The 24,590-nt window shown below is 43.7% G+C and overlaps 1 protein-coding gene across 8 annotated transcripts in view; it reads left to right on the forward strand.

Annotated features, from left to right (window-relative positions):
• The window catches only part of CRACDL (CRACD like), a 612,462-nt gene that overhangs the window by 375,102 nt on the left and 212,770 nt on the right, over nucleotides 1-24,590 (forward strand). For all 8 annotated transcript variants that reach the window (XM_086934213.1, XM_086934214.1, XM_086934210.1 and 5 more), the window contains one exon: nucleotides 8,996-9,164. In XM_086934213.1, the coding sequence (XP_086790339.1) occupies nucleotides 8,996-9,164 (169 nt within the window). The remainder of the gene's footprint in view (nucleotides 1-8,995; nucleotides 9,165-24,590) is intronic.

The raw sequence follows: 24,590 nt of genomic DNA on the forward strand, positions 1-24,590 counted from the left end.
ATATGTTTGATGCAGTATATTGTGCTGCAGTCTTTTGAATGTCGGATTTCTGAAACCCATAGTAGGTAATGCCTGTACCCTTATTCGTTTATTATCTTCTCATTCCCTACTGAGGTCGTTGACTCATTTGAGTCACGGTGTCTCCAAAGTCACCCTGTCATCTTGTTCTATTGAACTGGTACGATACCAGAATACATTAGTGAGAATATCTTCAGACATATACACTGTGTCCCACGTAGCGCCTCTAAAAAGATTGCCCCATTGACTTTATTAATAGAAAATGTAAACACAAAGGGAAGATATTTTTATAAACAATGTTTAGAACACACTATTTGTATCAGATGCTATTTGTGTTTGACATTGTGGCATACAACCATTAAGCCAACTACACACTTTGGGTCAGATGGGATCTGTCAGAGCCAGGAAGTACTAATCCCTTGAAGAATTTACAATTCACAATAGAGTACGAATGGCTAAGTCTTCGTGAGAGGAAAACAGGAAAGATACTGAAGGGCGAGTGTTCTGTGGAGACCTATAAGGGGGAGATATCCCTCAGGACAAGAACCCTCACTCGCCATTAGGTGACATGCTTCATCATATGGGCTCCCTCCTCATACCGAGGTGTGGGCTATGACTCCCCTATGGGAGGAGCTGGAGTGTTTTCTCCGAGGATGAGCGTAAACAGAGGGTGAGTGAGGGGCAGAGAGTCTGCCATCTCCTTCAGGGACGTTCCAAGTAGTTTCAGCTGGGCACCACAAGATGGTCCAAGAACATGGAGAGTGCACATTACTTTTTTGCACAATAATTTCCCGTTTCCCTCTGAAAAGAAGAGGGACGTTGAACATCGGGCCACACAGTTCCAGTGGTGTCTTGTATAATTTCACTTTTATCACCTTTTTACAGAGTGACTGGATATTTAGGTCCTGACGAATGCCTGTGTGCAGAAACATGTTGGTAATTTACTAGGGTATATCTGTTGAATCCCTATTCGTCTTGCATTTTAACCATGTTGCTGTGACCACCTAATACATTTTCAGTGGACTCCGACAGACATTTTTATATCACACCCTTCACACTTTTTTTTTTTGAAAATTCTTTATTGTCAGGAGTTCAGAAGAGATAGCAGTACGACATTATAGCAATGCAGTAACATAACAGTAGCTTCTTCCCCAAGTGGGGATAGTACGCAACATAGAGTATGGTAACAGTTACCGTGTTCATGCAGGGCCTAATAGGTGAAATTAAGAAATAGACATATGTAGTACAAGGCCCAGTGTCTCCCCTTCCTCGAAACCCCATCCCGCCCATATAATTCCAGGGCAGAAGGCTGAGTTTTCTCATATAGAGCATGAGCGGGGATTCATAAGAATAAAGAAAACCATTCAAAAAACCAAACAACCGTCATCATGATAACAGAGTCTGCGTATGTTCATCTATACCTTCTCACATGCTTACAAAGTCAGCATTGCGTTTAGAGTGGTAGTGCGTGCATTACACCTCCCGGCCCCTCCCCTGTGCACAGTAGTCCTCTATAGCCACTAATCATCCTCCTCCTCCGAGTCTGAGTCCTCACCCTCTGGCAAAGCTTCACAAGGGTCACCCCTGTATGCGTTCCATTTCAGCCACACCCGGTTCCATTTGCGGGGACAGGCTCTTAAGACATACACTGCTCTTTCCTTAACCATGAGAAGGTCCATATTTCTTATCCACCCTGCCACCGTTGGCAACTCCGGAGCTCCCCATCTCTGTGCAATGTCTCGTTTGGCCACCGTCATTGCTAGGGTGACCCACAACTGTTCACACCTGTTTAAGTCCGTTGGTTCCCAAACGTTCAGTAGGCACCTGCGAGGTTCCGGAAGTACAGACACATTCATGGCTTGAGAGACTGTTCGCATAATTTGACGCCATAGTTCCCTTATTTGTGGACATTCCCAAAACGTGTGTAGGAGAGTCCCCTCCTCCCCGCATCCCCTAAGGCAGTATGGGTGCTGCGCCCTTTGAATTCTGTGGAGCAGTGTGCGAGTGTAGTAGGTGCGGTGTAGCACCTTGAGCTGTATCAGGCGGAACCTGGCTGATATGCCCACCTCCCTCGGGGAGGCCAATGCCTCATTCCACTCCGTTTCATCCATATCGCCTAGCTCGGCTACCCATTTCTCTTTAAGTTTGTGCGTGGGATCTGGCGTGTTATTAATTAATTTCTTGTATGTGAGCGAGGTCGCTTTTTGCTCCATGTATTCGGTAAGCAGTCTATCCTCAAGGGGCGAGGACTCTGGGAGTGTCGTGTCTGGTGGGATTGCGCGCAGAAGTGCATGTCGAATCTGTACATAGCGGTATGTTTCAGTGGGCCCTAGGCCGTATTGTTGCTGAAGATGCTGAAAGGGAACAACCGTGCCTTTGTCCCAGAGGTCCCCAACCACCGAGATCCCTATGTCGTCCCATCTCTTAAAGCCTTTACAGGCCCTAAGGGTGCCCAGTGCCTTGGTGTCCCAAAGGGGCGTCAGCCTAGTGATTTTCCCCTTCCATCCTAGGCGTGCCTGCGCCGTGTGCCAGAGTGTCGCTGTGTGGAGTGTTGGGCCTAGCAGGGTCTTGACCTTCGGGTAATTATACAGTACCGAGAGCATGCCCTCAGTCCCCAGTTGTGACCAGTCTGCCTTGTATGCGGGGTCTTCTCTGGAAACGTGAATCCAGTGATTAATTACTTTAAGCTGTGACGCCCAGTAATACAATTGGAGATTGGGTAGTGCGATACCACCCTCGTACCAACTCTTCACTAGTTTTGCCTGCGCTATACGTGCCGGCCCGTTACTCCACAACAGGCTGGAGACCAATGCTGCTACTCGTCGGAAATACTGCGGGCTAACCATATAAGGGGAGTTCTCTAGTACATACAGAAACCTCGGGAGAGCCATCATTTTGTAAAGTGCTGCGCGCCCTAGGAGGGTCAGTGGCAGCGAAGCCCAATACTGGACATCTGCACGCAACCTCTGCAGAGGCGGCTGCAAATTTTCGACATAGAACTGTTTAGCATCTTTCGTCACATAAATACCCAAGTACTTGAAGGAAGAGGCGGTCACTGTGAGAGGGCAGGTAGCCGGCAACACCGGAGCCGGGCCGGCAAGTACATATAGTGTAGACTTGGCCCAGTTCAGGGTATACCCGGACGCTTTACCATGTTCATCGCAGATCGCCAATAGGGCGGGTACTCCTTCAGTCGGGCCAGTCATGTATACCAACATGTCGTCGGCGTAGAGGGAGACCTTGTCTTCCCACCCGTCGCTCCATGCGATTCCTCTAAATAACGGTGTCGCACGTAGCAGGATTGCCAGCGGTTCCAGCACTATCGCAAACAACAGGGGCGATAGCGGGCACCCTTGTCTCGTTCCTCTCCCTAGTGGAAAGGTCGAGGATATACGTCCGTTCGCTACCACCTGTGCCATCGGCCGGGTGTAGAGCAGTCGCACCCACGCCATATACAGGGGCCCGAAGCCCATGCGGGTTAGTACAGCAAAGAGGTATTCCCACTCAACCAAATCAAATGCCATTTTAGCATCTAAAGAAAGTATCACAGCCTGTTCTTGAAGTAGATGCGCCTTTGCCAACACCCCGTGCACCCTGCGTAGATTAAGTGCTGTGCTTCTATGTGGCATAAAGCCCGATTGGTCAGGGTGTATTAGGGTAGTGAGATGTTTGGTGAGGCGGCTGGCCAGTAGTTTCGCCAGGACCTTCGCTTCTGTGTTGAGCAGTGAGATGGGTCGGTATGAGGTACAATCGGTTGGTGGCTTAGACGGTTTTGGGATAGCCACAATGGTGGCCGTGCGTTGATCGAGTGGGAGCAGCGCCTTTTGTAGGCTGTCGTTGAACATGTCTAGGAGGGGGTTGGCCAGGATTGAGTCCATCGCCTTATACCACTCCACAGGAATCCCGTTCGGGCCTAGGGCTTTGCCGGATTGTAGCGCCTGTATTGCCAATTGGACCTCTCCCACAGTGAGGTCTGCCTCAAGTTCCTGCTGTGCTTCTGGTGAGAGCACAGGGACCTGGATGTTGCTAAGGGAGTCCATGGCCTCCTGCTCAGTGACTGGCCGTGTCGGCGTGTAGATGTTCTGGAAGTGGCAGGCTAGAGTCTGAATTATGTGCTCTGGGTGAGTTCGCAGTGTGCCGTTCGTATCATAGAGTCCATGAATCCCTTTGTTGCTGCCACCCCGCTTGTCTAGCCACGCTAGCATCTTCCCGGCCTTATCGCCCACATCATAGATCCTGTGTGCTGTACTCGCAAGGTGCCCTTTAGTGATCATGGTAAGGTGTGCCTGATGTTGTTGCTGGCGGAGCTGCAGTTCATGGAGCGTCTCAGGAGTGGGGTCTGTCATATGTGCAGTGTTCGCCGTGTGCAGGGCTACTTCCAAATTGGTCAGTGTGGCCCTCGATTCCCTCTTATGCCCAGTAATGGCTGATATGGATGCCCCTCTGAGGACCGTCTTATACGCCTCCCACAGAATTGAAGGTGAGGCGACCGACCCAGTGTTCTCAGTGAAATAGTGTGTGGTGGTTAACTTGAGCTTCTTCTTGATGCCAGGGACCTGCAAATAATTGGGATAGATCGGGTATAACCTACCCCGCTTACAATCCCTGGTGGAAATGTGAAGGGAGACCGGGGAGTGATCAGAAATTCCTCGCGGTAGAATGTCAATACTTTCTACAGAGCTCAGTCCAAACCCCAGAATGAAAAAGTAGTCGATGCGGGAGAGGGTGTTATGGGGTGCGGAGTAGTGTGTGTAATGCTGCGCAGCAGGGTTCAGGTGACGCCAGACATCCGTGAGGCCCATAGCAGATAAAAAGCCCGGGAGTGCTGCGGCTCCTCTCTGGCGGGCCCGCTGGGGAAAGGTGTCCAGTAGAGGGTCTGCGATGGCATTGAAATCGCCTCCCATGATCACATCTCCCTCGGGGAGATCAATAAGGAATCGGCTAAGCGCCGGTAGGGTTATAGCGTGCAGTGCGGGGGGGATGTAAACAGACACCACATTCAAGGCCCTTCCCTCCCACTGGCCTGAGAGTGCTGCAAACCGGCCTTGGTCATCCGTCCTGTGGCTAGTGACCAGGAAGGGGGAGTTGTTTCTGAGGAGTATCCCTGTGCCCCTGGAACCCGAGGTGAATTCGGAGTGTACCGCCATGGTGTACCCACGCCTGTTCAGGGCCTTACAGGTGGTTCCCGCCAAATGTGTTTCTTGCAGCAGTACTAGGTCTGACCGAGCACGCTTAACAGTTTGCAGCACCAAACCCCTTTTTATTTTATCTCCCAACCCTCTGACATTCCAGGTAAGGAGCTTCAGTGGGGGAACTACAGTCGTGACAGGGGTACCCATCGCGGGTGTAGCTCGATCATGCTGTGCCATGTGTAGTTATGAACCGTGTTCCTCGTTATCAGGAGGAGAAGGGTGTCAGAATGTGGAGGCGGTGCACGCCGCCCATAGAGTGCAGTGTATTCATGCCCTGTGAGATTGCAATAATGATGACGATGACCGTGAAACTTAACTTTAACTTGAACTTCGTAACTCCCATCCCTCCACCCCCTCCCTGCTCCCCTGCACCACGGACGAGTTCCCGCCCGCATCCCCAACTTGGCAGAGTGCTTTTCTCCCCCCCCCTATCTAGTCTTACTTGCTTGTGGGGTTGGTGAGTCCCCTACAGGCACCGGCCATAACCCGCCCTACTCAGTTCCATCGGCCCAAGGACCCGAGTGTAATGTTCAGTGCTTGATGCTTCCAGCGTAGTCATTCATCCCCTGCTAGGTTGTCCTGAGTCAAAGGGATCCCTTTCAAGATCGGAGTCTAAGCCCCCGGCTGCGCCCTGTTCAGTGGTTGGGCTGGGCTCGCGGCGCTCTGGCGTTTTCTCCTTACGGTGATCCTGGCGGTCCTTGCGCGGGCGTTGAGGCTTGCCCGCCGGTCTCCAGCCATCCAACCACTCTCGTGCTACTTCAGGATTGTCGAAGAACCACGTCCTTCCCTCGGCCACAATCCGCAGTTTGGCGGGGAAGAGCATCGAGTAGGGTAGTTCCCTGTCTCGCAAAGTCTTTTTGACCGCATTGAAGGATTTTCGACGCCTGGCCACCTCGGCCGTGTAGTCTGGGAAGAACGCCAGCGTGGAGTTCAGGATCTTCACTGGTGGCGCCACCCTGGCCGCCTGCAAAATGGCGTCCCTGTCTCTATAGTTAAAGAGTCTGGCCAGCACCGGTCGCGGTGTGGCCCCTGGTTGGGGCGTACCCCCGGGGACTCGATGAGCCCTTTCAACGGAGAAGAAGGCTGATAGTCCTTTAGGTTGCAGTTTTGTCTTGATAAGGTCCTCTATGTACAGGTCCATGGCACCTTTTCCCTCCGATTCCGGAAGGCCTAGAATACGGACGTTGTTCCTTCTCGAGCGTCCTTCCTGGTCGTCCAGCTTTTCTTGTAGTTGTTTGGTTGTCTTTTCTAGTCGTTCCATCGCCACCTGAAGGTCAGAAGTGTCCTCAATAAGGGATTTCGTGACCACCTCTACTTGCGACACCCTCTCCGACATTTTCTTGAAATCTGCTCGCAGCAGGTTCACCTCCGTGGAGATTGTGCCAACCGTCGCCTGGACGTCTGTGAGAGTTCTCATGATGGCCTCCAGTGTGACTTTTCCAGTCCCGTTGGTGTCAGAGGAAGCACCGGCTGAGTGCCGACCAGGTCCTTGTGAGTGGCTGTTATGGGCATAAGCAAACTTGTCAAGCTTGGATTGCGTCGCAGCCATGCTCCTCGTGTTCTTGCCCGTCATGATGGCGTGCTTGAGTTGCAAGTGTCCGTGCAGGCCTTCCTCCCGATGTGTGTCGTCGAGGCAGCCGGTAAAAGGTGCAGGGACCCCAGGGTCCAGGTCCGTCCCCGCCTGTAGTGCAGCCGGATTGCGGCTGCCGTTGGATTCAGTGGAGAGGTTGCCGCTGTGATGATGGCGGCGTGCACAGGTCCCGGATTCCGTACAAGTTCCCTCCTCCACGTGGGTCGTATGGTCGCCGTGTGTCGCCGGGGACTGGTGCCACTATGGTGAAGGCCGCCTTCCTGTCCAACGGCAGTTCGGAGTAATGTTCAGTGCTGCGGGGGGACCGCGCCGACCCAGGCGCCGTCTGCCTATGTGCGCCGTAGTGGTCGGGGCGCTGTGCGGGGCCTCCACCGTCCCTGCTATCACTGGAGTCTTGGCTTAGAGGTGTTCCCAAGTGCAACGTGAAGGGAGCGCCGTGGTGGAGCTCGGTGCCAAGCAAGGAGGAGCGGTCGCCGGCCAATGCCGACTCCTCCCGGCCGGAGAAGGTGCGCTTCCGGTCGGCACGCCCCCGAACTCAGGGCCGGTGCTGCCGAGTCGCTGTAGGCCTCTTCTCACTATCGACGGATGGAGCACTTCCCGGCGTCGGATTTTCGCTGGGAGCGGCTCGTTATGTGCCGCTCGGTTCCCGGGGCCGATTTCACCCCTTCAGGCAGGTCAGTATACGGATGTGCATGCGGATTAATGTGCGGGCCGGATTGCCTTGCGGAGCTCCCGGGTTAAGCTGCCGCCATGTTCGGCAGTTGGCCACGCCCCCACACCCTTCACACTTTAATGCACTCTGCCCCTCACTCACCCTGTGATTGATGGGTTGAATGCTTGAATTAAGCTCAACCACTGGTGATTACTCAGGTTCGCATCCCAGTCCATCATTATTTTTTACACCATGATGCCTCAGTTTGGTTCCACCCATATGGAAACGAGTCTTGACCCTTTTCCAGTATGAACAGTTCAGGCTAAATGTTCAGGTCAATTCTTCCCTGAACCAAGCAACCCAAGACTGGTTTTGCCCTTATTAGGGCTTATCAGCCGCGTAAAGCTTGGTTCCAGTAGCACAGTGCGCATTGGATCCACGTCTGGGTCTACCTGCCCCACTTAGAGCATAGCACTGAAGTATACAAAAACGGGTTGGATGGAATGCTTACAAAAACGGGTTGGATGGAATGCTTAAATTAATCTCAGCCAATGGTAATTACTTGGGTCGCATCCTAGTCTCTCTCTCATATAGATATAGATATAGAGATATATAGCATGCAACCTTATACAATGCTAGTTTTAATGCAAGTGCAGATATAATATTTTTCCTGCTTCCTTGTGACTCCTTCTCCCCTTCACTATTTTCCCTTTACCATTGCTGAACACACAAACAATATATTTTCCAGAGTTTTCTGCCTTATTTTCATTTTCCTTCAGTTTCCAGTGAATTGCGTTTAGAATCTAGCTCACTAGTCTTGTTTATTTTTATAACCGACTGAGACTACCTTTGAATGCTTTCTCCTGTTCCCTGCTCCTTGCGGTGACACCCCCATCTTAGGGTCAGTAGGGAACATATCCTGTTGGAATTCCACTGCTCTATCTCTCCCTCTTTTTCTTACCTTACATTTGTGGGATTCGTCCCTTGTGTTTTTTTCTTTACTTTGTACTGAGTGTATCAAGGTCAGCTTGAGTAAAGTAGCTTTTAAGTCCTTTTGTCATCATCGTACCATAAGGGATGGGTGACCTGAAAGCCACCTAACATGGTGGAAGGGTATGGGGTGGCGTGGTTGAGCTGGGCATGCACCTGCATTTCATTATTAACCCATTTTGTAGTAGATTCTTTAACTTGGCATGCAGGGCTGGGTATTGCTTAGATCTGAATGAAATGGCTCACGTGTCTGCTAGTGCAAGGGTTGTTTTGGTGTGTAAATTATACTTCTTGTTGGCTTATTACCATACCCTTCAATTCCCATTTTCACAGAAAGTGGTAGATTTCTTCTTGCAGTGCTTTACAGTATAATTGAATATTCACAGTATATGATATTCCAAGTCTTCACTTAAAAAGGTCCTAGTTTTCGTCTAATTCCCCATTAAAGTTTGTATTGATTTCCTACTCGATTTTTAATCTTTTTGAAGGATGTTAAGCTGTTATTCTTTGTTTAGTTTAAATATTAAGAATTTCTATGTTTCCTCCATCCAGGAAAGAAAAAGTCAAAGTTTAAGAATTTCAAAAAGTTCTTTGTTATAAAGAAACGTAAAGAGGCGTTACCATCTCTAGACAAGAGTGGGCTGAAACCAAGCCAGTCTACCAGCGATGTCACGTTTCCGGAATCTATGCATATGGACGATGATTCTGAAGATGAAACGGGGTATGGCATTTTTTTTACAGCTGCTTATCTGCCGTCCAAAGGTGAAGGCCTTTGTGCCGTGTTTGACTTATTATTTAAAATGCAAAGGGAAAGATTAATTGCATACATAGTTGAAAAAGCATGCATCTCAATGTGTCCTTGTTCATGGTCCCGCTACTTGCCCTCATTTAACACTACTATGCAAATGTGAGAAACAAGGGCGTTCTTCTATCCTGTCAAAGTTTAAATATCGATCTATACTTCTACCGACTCCAAAGTATCAACTATCATCAAGGTGAATAAATGTGGAGTTATTAATAGTCAATCTGTGCTTTAGTATGTTTGCCCTCCATGAGTACATGTTGATAGTTGATATTTGTGGAGTTGATATATGTGTAGATCGATTTAGTTGTGATATTGTGGCATACAACCGAAACCAGTTATTGGAATAAAATCCACAATTGCCTTATGTCCCCAGTACCTAGCTCCACTACTGGCTGGAAGCATTTGACTTAAGTTGCTGATGATAGGCAGATGGTGAAGTGGAATTTGATTAGTACTTATATCTACAGCAGTACACAAGTTAATAGTATAATGCCACAAAACCTTGTTTTGGTGCCACCTTCCTTTCAATCCTGCCGGTTAACATCACATAGGTACCCAAGCTTTAATTTATTGTTGTCAAGCAAAAACTTTGTTTCCTTAATTTACTTATTCATGTTAAATTAGAAAACATTTGTAGTACATCCAGCTCATGTAATACACGCAGGTCAACAAGCACCTGGTGGTGCCCCGGTATGGAGACTTTCATCATTTTTGTAAAAAGAATGACTCAAGACCTGGGATGCTACATGGGTTTTCCACTGGATGTGCCTTGACCTGGCTCTCCTGCTGTCCGCCTCTTAGAACTGGAGTATGGGTAATTTTTGAGTGTTAATATACATAGGGTCTTTTCTCCCAAGGTTTTTTTTCTCACCTATTATTTTCCGTACACAAAGCTATATTTATTTTTCCTTTGGTCTGGTGTATTCTACATCTATTTTCTGTTTACTGCACATCGAAGAATGCTCAGCTTTTCATAAGGCTTTCCTCCCAGCTGTCCATCAAGAAATGTGTGTAGGGATTAGTTAACTTTTTATTAACAAGCACAACATATTCTAGTTTTATGATTTTTTACAGGAGATTGCTTACTTCGACCTCGTGATTATAGACCACCAGAATTGTAAGCAGGAACGTAACTAGTTACTTTCTTAAAGATTACTGAGACAAACTAGGAGGGCTCAGGCCAGTTGTTGGTCTTACTCCCTGGCAATAAATTGTCCTTTGCCCACCTTTGTTAGGGAGAGGAGTTTGTCCTTAATTCTATCCACATGATTGAAAAGGTTGTTTTTTCGCTATGAATTATTTAGTGGAATTCAACATCTTTAGAAGTTCTGCGGGACGAGGGAACAGTTTATCTGGACCCCCAGCAGTACACTTATATTGATTGATAGGTTTCAGGATATTCTTCTTCATATTGATTCTAGAACTTCTCTAGAAGTTTATTCTGAGGTTTGTAGGTTCCCTTAATATTACCCCTCTGATGAATGGATCCTGCTGTGGAACTGTTAGTCTATAATTCATAGGGCCAACCCCAATCCTTAAAAGGGTTTTGTATGTGTGGTCTCCAGGACTCTTTGATATAACTGAGTGGCTGCCTGTCAGGTCTGTCACGATACATGGAGAGGTGTGGGGACAGCAGGCATGATGGTGCTCCTCTGCATCGAGCTCCGGTACTAGTTGTAGGTGCAGAAATTGTGTAGTTATCCACCTTTAGGGCCAATGTCCTAATGTGATGCATGAACAGTAGGATCATGATCACGTATATTAGATTCTTGACAGGTGGCAACCCAACGTCTCCTGGCCCAGCAGATGACTAGAATCATCAGGATTATAGTATATAGAAGATGAGATTCCACCTCATGGAAAGCCACCTTCGCATGATCTGTGACCCCTCTATCTGCAGGACAGGGGAGTGATAATCTAGAATTTTCAGCACCTATTAAACGGCAGCTAGTAGATCCCTTCTTGCATTACGTTAGTCACAAACCATAAGTAATGCCATTCAGTAATCCTGTTTGGACTGAACTTCAACTCTGAGCTTCAAAGGGAAAAGGGATCTGGGAAAATCTCACTACGACAAAGGTGCAGCATATAATTCTCAAATATTTGTTCCCATTGTTCTCTCCCTTTTGTTAATGGAGTTTGCTAAGGAATCTGTTATATAATTTGTTACTCTCTCAGTAGTGTCATTATTAGAAGCAGAAAGAAAGCCTGTGGTACCAGAGGAGGCCTGGGAAAACAGTTTGAAGGGGAATACGTTGCTGCTTAGGATTAATGCTTTGCAGACTTCATGATAATAAACATAGCAACAAGTAACCTTGCAGGTAGTGCTTGTTTAAATAAATACTCATATTTCATAGTGCTATAAAATAGCAAGTAGTGTTATTACCCAGTATGATGATGATCATTACATCAACCAGAGGAGGATGAAGATCGAAATTCTGAGTTTTCCATGCCTGAAATTCTACCGCTGTGACACGCATATTGCACATAGAGCTCCACATTGGGCGAGTAACTCACTGAGCTATGTTACTTGTTATGACTAAGCACTGACTGCCTTTTTACCTCCAATCATGAACTAAAAGTGTAAAAATTAAAAGGGTGGGGGGTTGATTCGGTGTTTTTTTTTTTAAAGTGCTAACCAATTACCTTTCCAGCTAATTACAAAACATATATGCGCTCTCTTCAGAATTTTCAGCACTTTATTTTGGCCAATAATCCACTAGCACTCCTCAAAGTGATTTTTTGAATTGCTTAAAAGCTATATAAAAACTGTCATTTAACACTACAATTTAGAGTGCAATATCTGAGATTAAAAAGAGCAATTTGATTTGGACAGGTACATCCTCACAAGTGGGAATGCTCTTCTCTTTGTTTTATTGCAGGAATCCCAAAACTCGCTAAATTTAAGAGACAAAATCATAATTTAGAACGTGAGTCTTTTCCTTGAGCGGCTTCTCCTGGAGCTTTTAGGAATGATCCTTGGAACAAAACAGGAATAGACATGGTATGACTAAGCAGTAGAGGGAGGATAGAGAGAGTGAGGTAATTCTGAATCTCATCATTGGGGTTTGTGGCACTAAGGCTGTAATTAACCTTGGGGACTGGGGAGAATCAAGACCATGACTACATTGACATAACACATGGGTCTTAAGAGCTTTCTGAAACAAATAGCAATTCTTTCTGAGACAAAGATTGTGAGGTAACATGCCCCTCAGTTGGGGACATACGATGGAATAGGCACATCCATCACATATAGATTACTTAAAAGTTGGAGCCTGGAGTTTGCATAGTGACCCAGACCATAATAAGCATGCTGAGGTGTATCCAATCATTTTGTCCTGAAAGATGTTTGGTCCTACATTGTGCAAGACTTTATGGGCATTACAGAGGATCTTAAACTGTGTCTGCTGAGCTGCAGGGAGCCAATAAAGGGATCAGACAGCCATATTCAGAACACCATGAAGTTTACAAGTGGAGTACACCAGAAGGCCTGGATAACTATAATTGGCATACTCCAACCAGGACACAATCCCCACATTCACTTCTGAAGTTCCAAGGTGAGAGGGTTCGATTTTTCTGGGAGAGAAAATAGCATACATGGATTGATTATGAAATGCTGAGTAACCATTATCCATGATAAAAATGAACAATAAATGTTAACTCTGCCAGCTTTATTTTTACCACAGTGGGAAATCCCTTGGCATAGAAGCTTCCAAGATTCAGTTTTGCTATATTGTAATGTTTGCTTCTCAATTGTTATGGATTGACTGTTGGCATACTTCCAGGAGAAGCTAAAATTCTCAAATCCTCTTAAGGGTTTAACATGCAGCTATTTTGGGTCTACGATTCAGAAAAGGGGGTGGTGATGAACAGAGTGTCTGAATTAAGCAGACCACTCTTACCCAGTCCAAAGATCAGGGCTTGATCCATCACCGTTATTTATCTCACTGCACCATCCCAGCTCAGAACCTGGCTATATGCAAATCAGTCTGTCCCTGGCCCAGTGCATCATGGGAACAGGGCAGACTAAACTACCAAGCCAATTCTTCACCAGAAAGGAGACAAGCTACCGGGGACCGGTTTCTGGCATTTCAGCCGTCTTCGGCCCGGCTTGCTTGAATCCTGATGGTGCAGTGAGAAAGGGACTCATGTCTGAGTATACCCTGCCACACCTATAGTGCCCAAAAACGATTCAGAAAAGGGGGTGGTGATGAACAGAGTGTCTGAATTAAGCAGACCACTCTTACCCAGTCCAAAGATCAGGGCTTGATCCATCACCGTTATTTATCTCACTGCACCATCCCAGCTCAGAACCTGGCTATATGCAAATCAGTTTCCCTGGCCCAGTGCATCATGGGAACAGGGCAGACTAAACTACCAAGCCAATTCTTCACCAGAAAGGAGACAAGCTACCGGGGACCGGTTTCTGGCATTTCAGCCGTCTTCGGCCCGGCTTGCTTGAATCCTGATGGTGCAGTGAGAAAGGGACTCATGTCTGAGTATACCCTGCCACACCTATAGTGGCCATAAAGGATTCAGAAAAGGGGGTGGTTATGAACAGAGTGTCTGAATTAAGCAGACCACTCTTACCCAGTCCAAAGATCAGGGCTTGATCCATCACCGTTATTTATCTCACTGCACCATCCCAGCTCAGAACCTAGCTAAATGCATATCAGTCTGTCCCTGGCCCAGTGCATCATGGGAACAGGGCGGACTAAACTACCAAGCCAATTCTTCACCAGAAAGGAGACAAGCTACCGGGGACCGGTTTCTGCATTTCAGCCGTCTTCGGCCCGGCTTGCTTGAATCCTGATGGTGCAGTGAGAAAGGGACTCATGTCTGAGTATACCCTGCCACACCTATAGTGGCTATTTTGGGTCTGTCATAAGTAACCTCCTGAAAGAGCCATAACATGAAGCCCATCACCGACAGTATAACATATAGGAGGACTGTCTAATTCAGCTCCTTGTTCCTATAACAGATCAAATGTAACATATGTCCAAATGGCAAAGGTATTAAGACCTAATGGCTCTGTCAGAAGAAAAGGTAGGAATGGAAAGAAGCTGTTGGTCAAGGAAGATAGCAAATTGACCAGGGAGAATACTACTTTAAGAGAATACATCAGGACTAATAAAAAGTGTTGGGAGAATTTTCTGAGTACTGATATTTTTCCTATGCCCTTTTTGAACACACTCTTGTGTGTTGAGGTAGTTGGATTTAGAAAAATGTAGGGTCTTAGGACAAGGGGAGAAGGGGAGAGAAGTTCCCTCTCCCCCTGTATCCTTGCAACTTTCCTTAGCCTTGCAATCTCCAGAGCTACTTTGGCAAGCTGTGGTACAGGCAGACCTGTGGACCTGGCTTGCCATCTTCTGTACAGAATCATTGTATGTAAGACGACATCCATTATTTTCTCGCTCATCAACTACTTTATCTAAGTGGTTTATAAAAACACCTGTTTGATGTCTCTTATAGCACGAATACCAGCCTGAGAATGAGCAAACTGAAGGCTAGAGTTGGCAATTGAGTGGTCATCAGAGCTGAGATGTCCAGAAAATTGAGCTCGGCTAAATTCTGTCTGGGGTCGCTGGAATCGAACTTGCTCAAAGGTCTTGTTTTCAGACCCATAGATTTAACTTGGGAGCCATACTATAGCACATTGATGGTTAATAGGGTCTTATCAGAGGAAGGACAGAAGTCTGCTGCTGATGGACATTATTTGTGCAGTGTATTCCCTCCTTCTTGCATGACAGAAAGTACAAAGTCAAACTACCACGTTCTACTTAAAGAAGTAGGTTGGGGTCCGCTGTGTATCCCTTTTACTCGCAACATCCCTGTACTTGAATCTTAATTATATGCACTTATTTTCCACATGCAGTTGAAGTGTGTATCCTGAATAAACAACGATTATTTCATCCTGTGAAATGCTTTCCTGATCAGTTGATCAAAGTATTCCTTTATGCCTTTCTCCTCCTAAGAATACCAACGGTTTTGCATTAATTCAGGAAACTAAAGTCATCTTTCTAATTCATCTAGCTGCAGGCTAAAAATCGCCAATACCATAATCAAAATCTGTACTATACTGTGTAGGTATGGAAATTCTCTCACAGCTCTGAAGATTCTGCTCTTAGATTCTTTTTTTTCTTCTTGCCTGCTCTGAGATTTCCCCCCTTTGATCTTAATATCACAGTCCACTGGAAGTGCTACACATTTACTGTTTGCTCCTCTATAAATCCTTCTCTGAACAGGGGTTACACCCAATATTTACCTCTGCCTTTAATGCAGGATGACTACTGTCCCTTCACTACGCTACGGGGAAACCGTTGATAGTTGCCTAATTTTCAATACAAAGCGCAGGACTTCTTTACTTGTACATGTAGGACAGGTTCAAATGCCCCATGTATTGAAATTCCATTCATTTTCCATAACTGTGGTCCTTCTCCTCTTTCTGTGCCATGATAGCAATGACGTGAAGTATGAATATATATGTTCAGGGCTGTGTATGCTATATGAATGATGTCCTCTGATTGCAGCACAAGACAGTGGTTCCCCTTCAAATTGCCTTGGCTCTGTAGCCTGTATGGGAGGACTGAAAGACTCAATGAACACGTGTCTCTAATGAAGCATTAAAGGCATCCCTGTGGGCACACTGTTTTTCCTCAGTGTTAGAATGAGAATTCCAAACACCATTTTCTTTGTGAATTATTTCTTTCTTTATTCCATACTTATTTCATTATTTCTTGTTGTTCACATATTACCATTTCATGGTTGTGCATATGTTCATACAAACTACAAAGTTATTTTTGAATCCAATGCATTTCGGGCGTAGCTAAAACGCCCTTCATCAGGGAATAGCACTACAAAATAAACAGGTAAAAAAATATATCATGAGCAAATGTCATATGAATGTGTATTGCTACATACATTGAGCTAGTGTGAGGTGGATCAGATAGAGATTAAAAATTGTTCGAAAAACATACAGCTGTGCACTTGCCTCAGATCTATAGGACTGGAAGACTCGGCATACAAATTCCCCTGGGCAACTCTGTCCTTCTCTCTACCATATATGGCTTTCCCCGCTCAGGATATCTAACCTTTGTCTACATGAACATACTTTCCTGTGGCCATCTGTGGCATCCCTGTTTGTGCTGCAGTTGGAGATTGTAATTGTAAAATGTATTTATATAGCGTTTACTACTCCTGATGAAGCATTGGATTGCTTTATGGCGAGTAGCACACTACTCCAGAACCCAAGATTAGAGTTAATGTTTAGTAATAAGAGTTTATTATTTTTAGGGCTCGACCTACATCCCATGAAGTGGGTGTGGCTTCAGAGTCCTATAGAGAGGACTTCGACAAGCTAGCCTACGAATTCCAAAGAAGCGCGTGATTTTCGCTCGCTATTTATGGCAGCTGCATGGCAATTGGCCCTCGCATGGCTGTGTATTCACAAGCCAGCACGCAATAGGCCATAGTCTGTAGAGTTGCTCCGCTTCCTGCATATTCCGTGCGGAGACGCACACCAGAAGGCTATATTTCATCCATTACCAGCTGTCAGGGGCCGTGGTAATTGAAGCCAGATGCCGGGCGCGCGTGCACCATTCTCCTGTTTTCAGGGCTCGTTTTTCTTTCAGCTGTGTGAGCGCGCATGCGGGCTCCCTGCCAAAGCTTGTTTCCATTTGCATTAGTTGTTAGATTTGTGCTCTTGACTTCTTGTGTGTTTAGTAGCGTTTAGAGTAGGGATAGAAGGCTGGGAATGGATTTGAAAGGGTAAGAAGTAAGTTGATTTTGTAAGTAGTGACTTTGCTTGTCTGTTAGTTAGGTGACATGGTTGGGCGAAGTTTGAGAAAGATATTAGGGAGTTCATAGTAGTCAGAAAGGTTTGAGATGAATCAGAGAGAGGATGGATGAGACAAAGGTGGAAGGGAGTATTTGTAAATGTTTTTAGTTTTTATACAAAGCTGAAATTAACTTATACATACATATTTACAAGTTACACTTGGTAAGGTTTTAGTGGCTGGTGTAAACCCCTCCTATATAAATATCCATACATACATAGAATCAATAATATTTATATGCTCTGATGGCAAATTTGTCTTGTGGTGGTGAATGCAACTTTTCCCCCAAACTAATTAACTTATACATATACACATGCCATTTCTTTTAAGTTTTAATAGTGGGTATAAATAAATAAATATATATATATATATATATATATATATATATATATATATATATATATATTAGCTAGAGGCTATTCAGATAAGACAATTAAAGCAGCCATGAAACGTACAGATGCCCTAACTAGAGATGAGGCACTCACTACTAAAACAATGAAGAAAGACACTAGTTCTATGTCTAGTTCGGAACCAACCAGATTAGTTGTTACATATAGTAAACAACATTTTGCTATACGCAACATCATGAGTAAGCATTGGGCTCATCAGAAATGATCCTAGTCTCAAGATGGGAATCTTGTATTTCTCCCACCATTACATAGAGAAAAGCGGCTTCAATGCAAAATAGCCTAGTCAGTAGCAGTCCAGAAGTCTTGGCTAAGACAAACTGGCTCAGCTCACGTACAGGATTTTGTAAATGTACATCCTGTAAGGCATGTAAACATGGAGTCCATATGCTTTCTTACACCACACCTTTTAAAGACAAGGCCACCCCAATCACTTAATATCTCGCATGTAAAACTAAGTATGCCGTATATAGGCTGGAGTGTCCTTGTGCCCTCAGATATGTGGGGAGCACAAATCTTCAGGTTCATAAAAGGGTGCTCCAGCACATGAGGGCAAATACCAACTGCAATGAAACATATCCAGTCGCCAGACACTTTAATGACTGTCATCAGAGAGACCTGAAATTGTTAAAGTTTTACGTGATTGATGCAGTCATGCCTCTCAGAAGAGGTGGAAACAAAGAGGGGACCCTACGTAAACTTGAAACACACTATATTTAAAATCTTGATAGTAAATATCCGGCATGTCTTAATTCGAGTGTGGATTTCTTTACGTGTCTATAAATGGTTGGTTTTATGTATACTCTTGCTCTTATGACAACTCACTCCATTTACAGGGATTTTTAGGTCTGACATCATTGACTTGTCTGAAATATGAACGTTGATATTTTAACATCTATGCCTTTTCCGTCATTGTATATATATGTTATTTTTTACAAAGTATTGTATATTTTGCACATTCGTTATACTTTTACACAGGTCGGTTTGCACTACAAAAAATGCACATTTTTGCACTTTATCAAGAGCTTCATCTTGACTGCCCACTTGGGCTGAATAGTGGTTCACTTACTGGATGTCAGTGTGGATACCTACACACTATAAATTTAGCATATGGTGTGTTAATTCAAATATTTGCCAACGTTACATGTATTTTACATTTATGAACAGCAGGACTAGCGCAATTTTTGCACTATCAATGATACAGTGGTTTTTAAATTACTATTTTAGTATTAATTTCCGTTTTTAAACCATGCATAAATTATTCCTGAACATTATGAATTATTTGTAAATAGGCTACTTTTTTAAAATAATATTTATTTGAAATTGTTTGAGACAACCAGGACTCAACTTTGTAACTTCTATGTCTATGATGACGCTCAATGTGTTAATCAGCACAATGAATGCACTGTCACTTTAAATAGCCTGTGAGCACTCCACAGCGTGTCATGTGATCAAGGGGCGTTGAGGCTCGAAACGCGTCATGGCGTAGGCGCGGGGTCTTGCACAATAAATATTTAGCACTTCTAATTTTGGGTCCGCTGTCATCTTTCTGGAAGTCGGAGGTGTGACGATTTACTACTGCTATATATAATATAATATATATATATATATATATTCATTGAAAAAACCATAGGTTTCAGGTCATATATAGTTAGGAATTAGCATTTAAAAGACCATTGAAATTGCTCCTATATAGTTAGTTGTACTAACTATATTTCGCGCGCCCGCAATCCACTGCTGATGATGTCACATATTACATCATTCATGACATGGTCAGTGACATCACTGATGACATCTCAATTGACATCACTCATCACATCACTGATGACATAATTCATGTGATAATACGATGCACCTCCTCACACTCTAATATAACCTTTGATACACCCAGTGTTAAATACAGACTACCATTCTTGAAACCATTGACACACCAATACCAGTTACTACATAGGCACTCACTGATTCCTAGGTCTACACACACATCCACTCATTCACCCATACAATCACTCATACATACAGTCACTCATCAATACAACACTATCATATGCACTCATACACCTATGCAGACTCTCACACACTGCCACTCATCCATGGAGTTACTCACACACTTAGTCAGTCATGTAAAGAATCAATCACACTTCCATTTCCTCATCTATACAGTTATACACACAACACCTTACTTATTCAAACATATACGAACACATACTTACTATCTTATACAATCACTGATACAAGTACACATTGATCTGCACAGAGTCACACACCTCCCAGCCAGCCACACACACACACACACTCAGTCTCCCATACAAATACTTGGGCAACCAATTAATAACCCCTATAGCCACTCGTATAGCTACAGATCAACACATGCAGTAGCTTACACAACAACAGACATACTGATTCATACAGTTTAGTTACTAACCCATGCATTCAGTAAGACACATATAATCACTCACTTATACATTCAGTCATGTACCTACTGAACCTTTTATCCAGACACTTTTACATAATGAAGAATGAGTGGATGTATAACATATATAAACTTTACAGAAACTCAGTCACTGGATGATGTAATCAATCATGTAATCAGTGATGTCATTTGAGATGTCATCAGTGATGTCATCAGTGATGTCACTGACCATGTCATGAATGATGTAATATGTGACCTCATCAGCAGTGGATTGCGGGTGCGCGAAATATAGTTAGTACAACTAGCTATATAGGAGCAATTGCAATGGTTTTTTAAATGCTAATTCCTAACTATATATGACCTGAAACCTATGGTTTTTCAATGAATTTGCAAGGTTTTTTAAATGCTATTTCCTAACTATATATGACCTGAAACCTATATTTTTTTTCAGTAAATTTGCAAGGTTTTTTAAATGCTAATACCCAACTATATATATGAGCTGAAACCTATGGTTGTTTCAGGGAATTTGCAAGGTTTTTTTTAATGCTAATACCTAACTATATATGACCTGAAACCTATGTTTTTTTTTTGGTGAATTTACAAGGTTTTTTTAATGCTAATACCTAACTATGTAAGGCTTGAAACCTATGGTTTATTCAGTGAATATATATAATTAATATAATAGATATATAATTTTTATTTTCAAGTTTTTTTTATATGATCACACGGGCCGCGCACCGTGAGCGCTCCGTAAACTCACGGTAAACGCTCTGAGCTCTTACCCCGACACATTTTTTAAGTTTCTAAAACATAATATCTACGATTTTAAAGGTAAACAATACCTGCTTAAATGTAGAAAATGTTTTTTAAAAACCTTTAACAACAGTATATTACTTTTTTGAGTAGTAATAAATCTCGCGAGGGTACGTTGCTCGTGCACGCAACGTAAGAGCACCATCCGTGCACCGTAAAAGCTTCGAGCTCTTACCCCCGAAAGTTTTATAAACTTGAAATCGTTATATCTACGTATTCATTGCACAATATAAAGGTACACATTATCTGGGATAATAAAGAACATGTTAGTTTAAAATTTTAAAGACCATATATAACTTTAGGCAATTATAAATCTCGCGAGGGTGCGTATTACGTAAACGCATCGTAAGATGAAGTCAGCGCTCCCTAAATAGAGCGTAAACGCACCGTAAGCTTACGTAAACGCAACGTAAGCGCTCCGTAAGCTTACGTTCAACCATGTGACTTCAAAACAAAAGATTTAATTGGTTTATAATATTTCCTACTCCAATTGTTAAAGACCCCTCCCATGTTCATCATTCTTCTTTGGCTTTTAGAGAAGTAACACCTTTTTTCTACAGCTCCTAGCGACAGAAAAATACTTCCAAATGGCTGAACATCCAGACTCTGACCATTCTACTAATGAAGACTTTGTGGAAGAGGACCCTCACCCAAGTAAGAAGAAGGAGTCCATAGTCTGGAAATTTTTCAGCTTTCCAGAACATCAAAAGAAGGTAAATGCACCACTGGTCACCTGCAAGATCTGTGACAGTGTTATCAAGAGGAAATCCAAATAAGAAATATTCATTGGGAACCCACAGCATGGAACGCCATATAAAAAATATACACCCCAACAATTGGAGTAGAGCTGTGGTGCAAAGATCTCAGGAGGAGGACTCTTTTCCTAGTACATCTACAGCAACAACCGTAGTACCACCAATGCCATCTTCAATGGTGGCGAACATTCAGCCAGAACTGAAAAATTTAATGATGCAATGCATACATTGCAGTAAATTAGTAGCCTTCGGAAAACAGTCCATTGAAGTAATTTTACAGACGAACAGGAACCACAGATGCAGCAAATAATTTTTTTCTTTCAATTTCATAGTTTGTTCCCGTTGAACAATTATTTTGTGTAAAAAGTTCATTTTTCTACGTTTTTCAAGCAAAACAAAACCAAAAAAAAAAACCAGTTCTTTTTAGAACTACCTCTTCTGGTTAAAGAAAGAAATAAATTTCTATGTTTGTATGTAAAAGTTTGTTATAGTGAATGTCAAAGTGTGAAACTATAAGGATGTGGTACAGCATAAACCTATAAGGTGTTTACCTATACTATACTGTACTACTTCCAAAGCACTGAAATGTTACATACGTATATAAATGTTATACAAATCAATGGGCCAGATGTACGTAATCTCGATTTACCTACTCATAAATACAGTGCCGCATAATTACACGCCACAAAATTACACTCTACTGAATACAACATACACTCCCCATATTACCACTCAGTGCTACATAATTACACGCCACATAATTGCACTCTTCCCAATGCAACGTAAATACACTCCACATAATACCACTCAGTGCCATATAATTGCACACCTCATACTTACACTCTACTCAATGCAACATAAATACACTTTATCTATCTGAATATCTATCGCCCTCACTCTATCTATCGCACTCACTCTATCGCCCTCACTCTATCTATCTATCTATCTATCTATCTATCTATCTATCTATCTATCTATCTATCTATCTATCTTTCGCCCTCCCTCCCTCTATCTATCTATCTTTCGCCCTCCCTCCCTCTATCTATCGCCCTCCCTCTATCTGTCTATCGCCTTCCCTCTATCTATCTATCGCATCACCACAGCATCACTCAGCACTACCACAGCATCACTCTGGGGCACCACAACATCACTATGCGCTACCACAGCATCACTCGTCGCCATCACATCACTCACATCACTCAGCGTCACCACAGCATCAATCTGTGCAACCATTCAACAACAACTGATTCAAATATGTTCTCTCAATGTTTCAAGCTTTATTACAAATGTCACAAAAAGATGTTAATATTTCACTTCTGTTCTTTGATTTTCGTCACAATAAAATACAATGAACATAATCTTAACAAAAGTTATTTACAAAACCTATTGCCATTATAAATTACAATAACTTTTATTTAAGTATTGATTCCTATAAAAATTAAAAGCCATTTTTATTTATAATATCAATACATCTAAGTCACTTAAATACAACACATATTGCCTTACAAATGCTATAGGTGTCACATTTGCGAAAGTTAAAACTATTGGCATTGTAAATGACAAAGCTATTAATTTTGCTATTTTCAAAACCAACACATAAATAAAAAAATTGTCATTTACAGTACCAATAGCTCAAACGTTCCTAATGCGAGACCTATTGCATTGCAAATGCTTGTTTGTTTAAGTAACAATGCAATATGCTTCCTTTTGTGTGATAATTTGCCAGTTTGTCCCAAAATTGTTGAGAAATGGGATTTGTAGCTTGTGCTCAATTTGGTTTACGGACTTTTGTGAGTATTTTATAAAATTCCTTATTGGCACACTTTGAATTGTGGTTTCGGCTGAAATAGTATCGTTTTTTTGCCTTTTTTGATTGTTGGGTTGTCTGACACCAAGTGAAACCCTCCTCTGGACATCTGCACTGTCTCTCTCAAAACTTCATCTGCTATAACCTTTTGGTGCTGGTGCCCCTCCCCCTACCCTTGCCCCATAGTAGTAAATTTGTGCCCAGCACTACTTGGTCAGACAAATGGATTTTAGGCATGTCCCATTGCATGATTGGCTCTGGCATCCCTCCAGTGCGCCTGGTTTGCCATGAATACTGGCTGACTAGTGTAATTATCTTGTATTTGTCTGGACTTCAAAAGAAGGTCTATAGCACAAGCTAGCAAAGATTTTTCACCATATTAATACTCAGGGTTTTTTAGAAGTTGCTGCTCCCCTAAAAGCTGGAACTAGGCATAGGCACTAGAAAAGTCCAGTTGCTAGGCCCTACCTATAAGAGGGGCCACTACACTGCCCAGGAGTAGAGAGGAGATTCCCTGGTCAGGAGGACAGTGCAAGGCACAGCTGAGTGAGACCTGCACGAAGAACAGCTAACAAAAGTGAGTCTACTCCGAAACCGCAATGATATTAGACCAGCTGGTCATGCTCAAAATAGTGGCAACAACATAAACTGAGGGTCAAAGATGTGATGGGACTATACAAAGACCGTACTTGTTGTTAGCCCTGCACTGCCCCCTCCCCACCCTATATTTATGAATGTCGCCATGAATCCTGAGAAGTTGGAATGATATTTCTACCACCTATGTTTGCAGAAATTGTGGTTTAAAGGTGGTATCACCTAACATTACATCAATGCTTTACCCTGGTTACTGGCGAGAAACCAGTGGATCCTGACGGTAACTCAAGCCCCATCCTGACGGTAACTCAAGCCCCAATTGTACCTTTACCATACAAAATGTTCATACAAAATGTTTATTGCTCCTCATCTGTTTCAGATATGAGCCCCTAAAGTTGACATCAGGGAGCACACGAGTCCTAGTCTATTCCGCAATGTCATTGGCTTTATGGATATGTTACTTTGATGAGGTGGGAAAGAGACCTGTCTACTTGACTGGCTTTCCTTCTTTCACTGATCACCCTATCACTGGTGGCCCTGTTAACCAGACACACATGCTCTAGACACTCCTCATTATTGCTTTGTATACTGAAACACCTCAATTTGTGAGTTGGTTCGAGTTCATATTTGGGTAGCAAGTTATTTGGTTTTGCCAATGAATCTGGATCACAGAACTACCCTTCTTGACCCCACGGCTGAGGAGTGACTTCAAGCCCTAGGT

Source organism: Lissotriton vulgaris, chromosome 8 (assembly GCF_964263255.1).
Source record: "Lissotriton vulgaris chromosome 8, aLisVul1.2, whole genome shotgun sequence".
Lineage (NCBI taxonomy): Eukaryota > Metazoa > Chordata > Amphibia > Caudata > Salamandridae > Lissotriton > Lissotriton vulgaris.